Source organism: Prionailurus viverrinus, chromosome E1 (genome assembly GCF_022837055.1).
Source record: "Prionailurus viverrinus isolate Anna chromosome E1, UM_Priviv_1.0, whole genome shotgun sequence".
In the NCBI taxonomy this organism is placed as follows: domain Eukaryota; kingdom Metazoa; phylum Chordata; class Mammalia; order Carnivora; family Felidae; genus Prionailurus; species Prionailurus viverrinus.
The window spans coordinates 46,561,461-46,572,392 of NC_062574.1; the positions used below are offsets into that span (position 1 = coordinate 46,561,461).

General features: G+C 42.6%; 1 protein-coding gene across 1 annotated transcript; it reads right to left on the reverse strand.

The window, feature by feature from the left end:
* Positions 1 to 3,641: 3,641 nt before the first annotated feature.
* Positions 3,642 to 10,643, reverse strand: LOC125151766 (CMRF35-like molecule 7). The gene is made up of 3 exons (XM_047833193.1): positions 10,534 to 10,643; positions 5,652 to 5,984; positions 3,642 to 4,163 (listed from the first exon to the last, which is right to left on the reverse strand). The coding sequence occupies exons 1-3, from the start codon at positions 10,571 to 10,573 to the stop codon at positions 3,985 to 3,987; spliced, it is 552 nt and encodes a 183-aa protein (XP_047689149.1). The 5' UTR covers positions 10,574 to 10,643; the 3' UTR covers positions 3,642 to 3,984.
* Between the last annotated feature and the right edge of the window lie 289 nt (positions 10,644 to 10,932).

Here is a 10,932-nt window from a genome sequence, read left to right on the forward strand (position 1 = left end):
GGCAGTGTGAATTTAGATTACTCTAAATCCAATGTAGATTTAGATTGTTTCCAGCAACAGGGAGGTGGGAGATTAGAAAGTGAGAGGGCTGGATAAGCCCTTTTATCCCCTCAAAGAGGTCCCAACGTGGTTCCTTGTATGCAGATGCAAAATTTCACTGATGACCAAGAGAGGTAAAGAAAAGTATAGGGATCTATGTCAGAAAATTAATTTCTGTAATTTTAAAAAGTGTATTGTGGTATATGTATACCTCAAACTTTACAGAGTCTTCACATGCTAAGTGTACAGTCTAATCAGCTTTTTTAAAGCATGGAATACCTGGGTTACTGTCATCTCAAACAAGATCTTAATAGGAGTATGGATGTATGACTATAAATTTGACAAAACTCATTGAAGTTTCTCTTTTTCCCTCTGTAAGTAATAAGTGTTTTGTGGGGAAGGGCTTTGTAACCATGTAAATACTCACCTGTCCCTTTATCTACATCAGTGTCCTCTGGGCCCAGGGGACTCAATGGTCACAAGAAACAGTTCATTTCTGTCCCTTCATTTGTCCCTTGGCCCCACTGGTCTTTAGGTGCATGGGATCCAGGGGCCATTTGGACTTTTCCATATAGAGGGAACAGTCTAAGAGGCTCAGATCTGTCCCCATCACAGCTGTGACGCTGTCCATCCTCCAGGCACCTCAGACTCACCATCACCCACTCCTGGGTTTGGCCTGACCTTTGGCCTTTCCACCTCCCCACCCCACCCCCCGTCACTTACCCCTCCCCCAAGCTGAGTAATGGCAAGCCCAGAATGTGCAGCTCTTTGTGTTTAACTTTGTCTACCTCACTCATCAAAAACAACATAAGCCTTTTTCTTTGATAATTTTCAAAGGTATACATGTTTCCTCTCAATAGGGGTGCAGGGGTTTTTGGGTTTTCTCTTTTCTACTTACATTCTTCCTGGACTCTGTCTACTCTTTTTTTTGTGTATCCATATTTAATACTGGACCATTTTTATTGTAACTATAAGTCCATGTTGCCCCCAAATTAATATGTCAAAGTCCTAATCAGGGAAGATATCAAGGACCCACCAGTTGAGAAGTCTTTCCAAGTGTCTAGAGTAATGTCAGAGGAGATTTTAGAGGCTACTTACCTGGATTCCTACAGATCAGAGAGTGCTAAGATGAAATGTTTAGACTAGCATGGTGTCTGTGCCCATTCTTTATAAGGTAGTCTCATATGGAATAGGAACCATATGTAAAGTGGGTACCCCAAAACATAACTGTTTACTAGACAGAAGCAACCTTGCACATCCTGGGGGGTATAGAAACTACACCAGACTTGGGATCAAAGTTTGTTTCCAGTTCTGGCTCAGGTGCCACTGGTTCTGTGGCACTGGGCAAGTGTCTTCTGTCTGGCCTCAGTTTCTCCATGGGTAAAGTGAGGTGGTTAATGACTCATATGGTTTCTTGAGCCCCATTTGTCTAGAATCAGGGAGATACTCAGAGGACTTGTGTGTCTGCCTCACATGCAATAGTTGTCAATGAAAGTTTTGAAACAATGTAAATCACCAGTTCCTCATCAAATTTCAATTTAGTCCTTTATATGCTTATACCAATATACGCTACAATGGCTTTTATTTTGCTCCAAGGGTTTACACTCCATTACTACCATTATGTGTTTTGATGTTCAAATTGTCCCATATTTGGCCACTGGGAGCCCCTTTGAGCAGCTTCCTGTCCTTTTGATGTGTCTCTCTAGCCTTTGAGCTCTCCCTCTTATCTGGCATAACAAGATACCCAAGTTTCAACTTGCAAGTTTGGTGTCCCAGCCCTGGAATCAGCCACTTCTCAAAGAACTCTACTTCCTTTTAGTGGAGAATGATTTTCAAGAAGCCAAAGGCCCAGGAGCTGGGTGCTCTCTAGTTATTAGGGTGTCCCTTTTCCTAGGTCCTCTGCAGATACACCTACATATACAGATAAATGATGGAAACATACTCCCTGTTGTATTCACATCTATGGGCTTTCAGGCACAGCCTGAAACTATCAGTTCCCTGCAATGCTCCCACTTCCCAGTCAGAATCACAGGGCTCATTCTAGTTTTCTGGTTTTCTCTATTTGTGACTCTCCTTTTGCACTGTGAGAAACTTGACTTCTGGAAGCTTCCATATATTTACTTATGGGTCAATACCACTACGTGTAACCAATCTCCCTTGGAAGGTGCATCAACACCCATGCCCAGCCCTTAGGCATTTCCTCTTGTGAAGTATGCTTCTTATTTGATTTGAACTTCTTTTCTTTTCTTTTCACCCATAAGCTTTTGAAGGTGCTACTCCCTCTACAAATAAAAGTTGATATTTGCCAAAGTCTAGTGTAAGGAGGGAGGCGGCTGGGAGGGTCTGCGAGCTGGAGCAGGTGGCAGCCTGGAACCTCTCTCTTTCGATGAGGGCACGTGTCCTGTTGGTTCTCAGCTCACCCACCACCACTAACCTTGTAGCTTTCTGCTTGGCAGCCTTTTGCTACTCCTTCTCCCCTCTCATCCACTCCCATCCGCTACAGCGTTCTCCACTGCCTGGGGGCCCAGGTCATGTGCATCAATATGCCAAGTCTGCCATTCAGAGGATGAAGATAAAGAATTGACCACATCCAATGGTGGGGATGTGGGGTGGTCGTTTATTAACACATTGAAAGAAGGGTAGAAATTTATAACCTTTTTGGTACTATGCACCAAATTGGAAAATGCACTGACCAGTAACACAGCTATTTTTTTAAATTGGAATGTACTTTACAAGTATATCCATAAATGTGTATCAAGTCATACATGCAAGGCGATTCATTACAGAATTGCATGTAGTTGCAAAACAAAAACAAAAACAAAAACAAACCAAAACAACGGAAATGTCCAACACAAGCAAAACCAAGTCATGATACATAAATATCATGGAATACTATGAAGCCATTAAAAGCAAAAATCTATAGATATTGTTATAGAATAATTTTTAAAATACATTAAGTGAGAGAACAATATATGCTATTTTTTGGTGACAAAAGGAAAGATATACACACACATATATACTTTGGATGCATAGAGTTTCTTCAGTGGACACACACACATGCTCTTTATCTCTTACACACTCAGACACACACACACACAGACACACATGCTGGTTACAGTCCTTACCTTTGGGTAGGGTTGTACTATAGAAGACAGAACATACTTTTCTACTTCACATTTTGTGTATTTTTAAAATTTCTCTTTCTAAAAATCCACATTAAATATAAAAGTTGGCCTATCTGCCCAATTTTCCACTAGCTCCCTCTTGCTGAGGAGATGCCAGTGGTGCATGAGGGAAGAGTACTTCCCTGGGTCAATGGTCACTTGGACCCACGGTCATCTCCAACCCTCCTAGTCCCACACCAGGCTGTGTCTGCATTGACTTGCCTGAGTTCCTCCATGTGTATTTAGAAGCCAGAGCTGGTTCATTGAATTAAGAAGATGCAGATCATGACCCGCTGCATGAGGAGGCACAACCACCCACGTGGGTAGGCAGGTAGGTAGCTCCCTCCATAGCCACACTCCCACTTTAGGGACATGAACCACCCAGGGACAGGGACATTTTAATGAAAGGCGCAGTTTCAATACACCCACACTATGGAAGCAGAGTCACAACATTTATTGTTTACAGATCCAGGGGAGAGCCTGAGGAAGGGCAGGCCCCCATCCTGGACCACGAACAAGCAGGAGACTGAGAGCAGGAGACTGAGAGCCCCTGTGACTTACAAGGGGGTCGGGGAAGAGGTCACTGATTTTTCACAGAATGAAATCCAAGTGGTTAATTTAAAAGGTTCCCCAGAAAAAACAAAGAAGGAACTTATGGAAGAATTCTAAGCTTGGGTCCTTCTCTGAATTTCCAGATTTCACGTGTGAACAGGGATGCCATTCTGTAAAACGCCTGGGAGCAACTCAGAAACGCAACAGGTCATTTTTCTCAAAAATTGTTTTACTCCCCCCATATGGTCATGGAGAATGTGTGCATTTTCTGATTGATGGACACATGGTTCTTCTTCAACTCTGATCCAGTGGTTTGAACAACGATGTTGCAGCTACTCAAATCAGCCTCTTGACACCAGGACCTCACGTAGGTCTCCCACTCTGGGCCATAGTGACATTGCATGGTCACTTGCAGAGGAAGGGAGAAGGAAGGAAATATATGAAGAAAAGAAAAACATTAATTTGAAGTAGGAAGGAAATATAAAACAGAGAAGACCAAAAAGCCAACAATTGCTTTTTTTTACAAAAACAAAACCTAGAAAGATATTCATGATAAAAGGAGAGATCTGAATAATTGATACCAGGGATGAAAAAGGGTATTCACATAATATCCTGTGCATATATAAGAAGGTAAGATAATTAAGGAATAGGATAATAAAAGGATATCTAACCAAGTTTAAGCCAATAAATTTGAAACTCAGGGTGAAATAAAAAATCTCTAGCAAAAATTATGTAATGTGCTAAAATAGGAACAAAGAGAAATAGAAAACCTGAATCATCTTACAACTATTTAAATGAATCATATTCATTATTAAAAAACTCTCCAACAGGCACCTGGCTCACTCAGTCCTTAGAAAATGCTACTCTTGATCTCAGCATCAGGAATTCAAGCCTCCTGTTGGGTGTAGAGCTTACATACAAAAAAGTAAAACACCTCTCCAAAGGGAAACTCCAGACACATAGAGCTTCAATGGAGATTTCCACTAAACATTTAAGGAAGAAATAATGTCTATCTTACACAAAAAATTCCAGGACATAGGAAAAGAGGATGCAACCCCAAATCCATTTATGAATCTAGCATAATCTTGATTTCATACCTGACAAGAACAGTGCAATAAGAAATATTATAGGCAAATCCACTCATGAACATAAAAGCAAAAGTCTGCAACCAAAAATCAGCAAGCTGAATCCAGGGATATATAAGCAAGATAATACATCATCACCAAGTTGGGTTTATCCCAAGAATGCAAAATTGTTTGAACATGAGAATATTAATAAGTATAATATGCCACATTAACAGACTAAAGGAGACAAATCATATGATCATCTCATAGATACGGACAAAAAGTATTTCATAGATTTAAACAGCGCTTTGACTATGGAGGCCATTCTGGACCTCAGAAATCAACTACACCACCACAACTATGCTGGGGCCCTTTCCCTCTGACATTGGCTACAGAACAGAGTGGGGGAATAGCTGCTATGAAGTCCCAGCCCCAAACTCCAGAAAGAGCAGGAACACAGGGCACCAGGAACTCCAGGAAAGCATTGGCAGGAATTGGAGTCTCTGGGTCCCATGGAAGGAGGTCCCTTTGGCCTATGGGCTGAAACTGGGACCATCACCTTGCTCGCTGTGGGCAATAGACTCAGACACTGCATTGTGCAGAGAAACACATGCCCAGAAAGGCTTGATCCAGTCCTGGAGGAGGTACTGGGAGCCATGAGAGCATCTAAGAGAAGCCCCAAGGGATCAGTCAGGTTCTAGGAGAACTCAGGACTCAACCACCCTGTGTGACAGTTCACTCTGAGTGACACTGAAGTCACTGGAGAGGAACCTCAGGGCCCAGGACAGAGCAGGCTCTAAAGACACACAGCCACACTTACACATACTCTTACCTGGGTCAATGGTCACTTTGACTTTGACCCCAAGGTCAGTTCCAGATTTCTCAATCCCACACCAATAGGTGTCTGCATCGTTCCACCTGAGCTCCTCCATGGTCACGGTGAACATGTGCATTTTCTGATTGTCCTGGATGGACACTTGGTTACCCTTTGCTTTCTCCCCTGATCCATTGGTTTTCACAAGGATACGGCAGTTCTCCCAATTAGCTCCTCGACACCACCACTTCTTGTAGGTCTCCCACCCAGGTTCATAGCGACACTGCACGGTCACCGAGCCCCGCACAGGGCCACTCACTGCATTTGACACTGCCATGAGGGGATATGAGCCTGAAAAACACAAGTCCACGTGCCTGTCACCACCACACCCCATTGCCTGAGGAAGAGCCACAGCCTCCTGTATCACAAATGATTCCAATAAACCCAAGTAGCTGATGAGTTGAATAACAGTCAAAGAAGGAATAGACCTTCCACAAGACAGATCTTTGTCCTTCAAAACTCCAGTGGGTCAAATCCACCACAGAAATCACCTAAGAGCACAACTACAGATCTCAAAGAATCAAAAACACCCACACTGAGCAATGGCAGCATCCTATAACCCACTCCTCCCCCTCCCTTTGGCCAATGTCATCTGGAGAGCAAATGACCCAAGGAAAGGCAAGACCCCAGTACACTTTGGCCCACTTCCCTCATGCAGGATGTTAGCTCTGTGGTTTCAGATCTTTTCATTTTTCGAGAGTAGCCAGGAATCTGGATTTTGTGTGGACCTTTCTATGTTAAAACACTGGTGGTCACTTAAAGTCCTCCTATAAGTGAAGTCATCTGATTTTTGTCTTCCTCTGACTAATTTCACTTAGCATAATACCCTCTAGTTCCATCCACATAGTTGCAAATGGCAAGATTTCATTCTTTTTGATTGCCAAGTAATACTCCAGTGTGTGTGTGTGTGTGTGTGTGTGTGTGTGTGTATGAAGGGAAACAAAAATAATATAAAAACAGGGAGGGAAACAAAACAGAAGAGACTCATAAATAGGGAGAACAAACTGTGGATTACTGAGGGGTTGTGAGAGGGGGGATGGGCTAAATGGGTAAGGGGCACTAAGGAATCTACTCCTGAAACATCATTGCACTATATGCTAACTAATTTGGATGTAAATTTTAAAAAATAAAAAATAAAATTTAAAAAAACACTGGTGGTCAGCACATAAATAGAGCAAAGGAATTTCTGTGTCTTTAAGTATTAAGAAATTATCTTCAAAACTATGTGACAAATTCACTATTGGGGCAAATTCTTTGATTCCTGGAAATTGTTTTCCCAAGAATATTGAATATTCAAGTTCTTTCATGGTTCTTGAGTTGGTTCTATTCTTTTGGTTTGTTTTTCCAAGAAAGTTACCTATTTCATGGAGTATGTATTAGCATAAAGTCCTGTCTTTTTTTTTTTTTTAATTTTTTTTTTCAACGTTTATTTATTTTTGGGACAGAGAGAGACAGAGCATGAACGGGGGAGGGGCAGAGAGAGAGGGAGACACAGAATCGGAAACAGGCTCCAGGCTCCGAGCCATCAGCCCAGAGCCTGACACGGGGCTCGAACTCCCGGACCGCGAGATCGTGACCTGGCTGAAGTCGGACGCTTAACCGACTGCGCCACCCAGGCGCCCCTAAAGTCCTGTCTTTCAAGGTACTTTTCATGGGGCACCTGGGTGGCTCAGTTGGTTGAGTGTCTGAGTCTTGATTTCAGCCCAGGTTATGATCTCACAGTCATGGGACTGAGTCCTGCATCAGGCTCTGCACTAACCGAGCAGAGCCTGCTTGGGATTCTCATTCTCCTTCCCTGTCCCCTGCCCCTGATCATGCTCTCTCAAAATAAATAAATATTTAAAAAAAGAAAGTCCTTTCATAATCAAAATGTTCATATCTTGGGGCACCTGGGTGTCTCAGTCAGGCTTTCGGTTTTTGCTCAGGTCATGATAAAACAGTTCCTGATATTGAGCCCTACGTTGGGCTCTGTGCTGACAGAACAGAGTCTGCTTGAGATTCTCTCCCACTCTCTGCCCCCCCCCCTTTCTGTCTGTCTGTCTCTCTCTGTCAAAATAAAGCAACTTTAAAAAATAATTCAAACGTTCGTATCTATTATAATTACACATTCTGACTACATGGCACTGCTTGATTTTTGTTGATTACACATGCTGCAAGATATCTTCCTTTCCGTTTCTCCTTCCCTCCTCTTTGTCTTTTGCACATTAACCCAGTTTGAGATTAGTTTGTAAATATTACTGTTTTTATTTCCTAAGTTGTTAATTTCTCATATATATAATTTGTTCTTCTTACTTCCTCAACATTACCATTGTGCTCTTTTTCCAGTTTGCTAAGTTAAAGACAGTGATAATTTTGTTTTTTTCTAAAATGAGAAAATACTGTTTAAGGCTAAGGATTTATTTTTGTCCAATTTAAAAATTGAAGTTTATGGGGCGCCTGGGTAGCTCAGTCGGTTGAGTGGCCGACTTTGGCTCAGGTCATGATCTCGCGGTCCGTGAGTTCAAGCCCCGCGTCGGGCTCTGTGCTGACAGCTTGGAGCCTGGAGCCTGTTTCAGATTCTGTGTCTCCCTCTCTCTCTGACCCTCCCCTGTTCATGCTCTGTCTCTCTCTGTCTCAAAAATAAATAAACGTTAAAAAAATTTTTTTAAATAAAAAATAAAATAAATAAAAATAAAAAGTGAAGTATAATTCACATATCATAAATTTTAAAGTGGTTTTCAGATATTCTTGAAGTTGTGCAACATCACCTCTAATTCCAGAACATTTGTGTCACCTCAGAAAGAAATCCTACACCCAATCTCTCCTCACTTCCCTCTTGCCTGAAGCTTTTGAAATCACTAATCTACATTCTGTCTATAACTTTCTCCCTTCTGGATATTTCATATGAATGGAATCTTACAATTAATGGCCTTTTTTTCTAGCTTCATTCATTTAACATAATAATTGTTCAGGTTTATCCACCAAGTAGGGTATGTGGGCACTTCAGTCCTTGGTAGGGATTGGCCACATTTAGTTTCTCATTCATCAGTTGACGATATACGGGTTGTTTTCACCTTTTGGCCAAGTGAATAATCTTGCTGTGAGCAGTTATGTCTTCGTCTTTGCACTGACTCATGAGAAGGGAAGCTGATACTGTGCTCACAGCCAGAAGTTCCAGAATGGGTTTGTTCAAGAGCCCATAAGAAGCTGCTACGATTCTGAGAAGTCTCTGAGAAACTCCCACCAATGATCTCAGTCTCCACCAACAGAGTGAGGGTTCCCAAGAGCTTGACAAGAAGTCACTCTGAATCTCTCACCCACCCATGGGCCCATCAGCTGCCTCCAGAGTGTAAGGCTGCTTTCCCACCTTCCAAATCTCTGGCAAGTACTTCCATTGACAAACTCCAACCCACAGAAGGAAGGTGATTGGGGGAGACAGGATTCCAGGATTTTGCTTAGTGAAGTGGAAGAAGGCTTAGATGGGTTGGTAGTGATGTCAGTGTGACAACAGATGAGTTAGGTTTGCTTGCCCCTTGATCAATTCTGTCTCTATGTTGTCAAAGACTAATGTTTGTGTTGCCCCAGAATTCATATGTTGAAGTCCTAACCTCCCCTGTGATGTTGTTTAAAGATGATGCCTTTCTTTCTCTCTGTCTCTGTCTCTGTCTCTCTCTCTTTCTCTCCTTGCTTATGCACAAAAAGGAGGTCACCATGAGAATGTGGTGCCTGAAAACCAGGAGAGCTTTTATCACAAACTGAATCAGCCCGCACCTTGGTCTTTGACTCCCCAGCCTTCAGAATGTGAGAAAATAAATTTCTATAGTTTAAACCACACAGTCTGTGGTATGTTGCTATTATGACTAATATATATTTGTAACCCTTTTATCCCCACATGAACTTCCACATTAAGAACATAATAATATGCAAGTTTTCCCAAAATTGTCTGCCTGGAGATCTCCCTATCAGAGTTTTTCTCTTCCACACATATGATGACGAAGCCAATGGATGAATAAATGAGGTTATTTTATTGCCCCTGATAACCTCCTTCCCAGAAGAAACACTATCTGCATCCAGCCCCAAACCCTTTGGTTCTTTCCAATGACAGGAAGCAGAGCTGGGGCAGCCAAATGGTCCGATAGTAGTTCCTATCCCTTCTGAGCATCAAGCACTAGCTACCTCCAAGGATGTAACATCCAGTCCACAAATAAACTCCTTCTAATCCCTGGTCTTCCTTCCCCAGTGACACCACTCAAAGTGTCTCAGTTGTTGCGCTGGAAAACAGGTCTTTGGATCATCCAGAGCAGAGACTCAGGCTGACTGATACGTGGGGATGAGCAACTCTCCAGAGATCCTGTAACACCCAGGTTTTGCTGGCGTCTTGCTACCTATACTCTAGCTCTTCAGAAGAGAGGTTTCCTGCTTAAGGGACAAATCAAGACCAATTGTGCATACTTTCAAATGATCCAGATGTCTGAACCCCACCTTGACTGAGTGGGTCTCAGCTGGAAGTTGGACTCCTTAAATATTCCTCAGGAATTCATGCATTTAACTACCATCTATCCATTGTCCATCCATCCATCCATCCATCCATTCATGTATCTGTCATCTGTCTATTGATTTATCTGCCTGGGACAACAAACAGTGCCCTAGAAAACAGGCATAGTTTGTGTTATTTATTTTTATTTTCCTTCCCCAACACCTAACTTAGTACCTGTCTGGTAACAAAGCTTTTAAAATACTTTTTAAATGAATGAGTGTCTGGATCAATGAAAGGCTCTGTGATTTCCATGTGGGACAGATGCTGTCATCGTTCTGCCCCGATCCTTAAGGTGCTCAGTCTTGAAGGCCCCACGCTACTCACCTTGGACGATGGGAAGGAACAGAACCAGGAACAGCCACATGTCCTGCCTGCCTGGGTTGTCTCTCTGATGCTCAGCTAATGCCAGTTGCCCTCTGGGGACTTGAACTGAACTCAGAGGCAAAGTGCTTGCTTTTCTCTAAATCATTTTTTTTTTTTTAGTTTCTCTCACCTACTTCCCTTATTTTTTTTTCTTCACTGACTTCCTAATTTCATTCATTAGAAGAAAAGTAGTGCCGTCCTTTGGGAGCCTATGGCTGATGTTATCATGTGTCTTCAATGATTTGGGGAAGCAAAGCATCCCACTGGCCAGGGTGCTACTTGCAATTGTGTGTGGGGAGCCAGCTGCCAGCAAACCAGGTGACCCAGTGCAGCAGGACAGGGACACAGAACCTCAGAGTC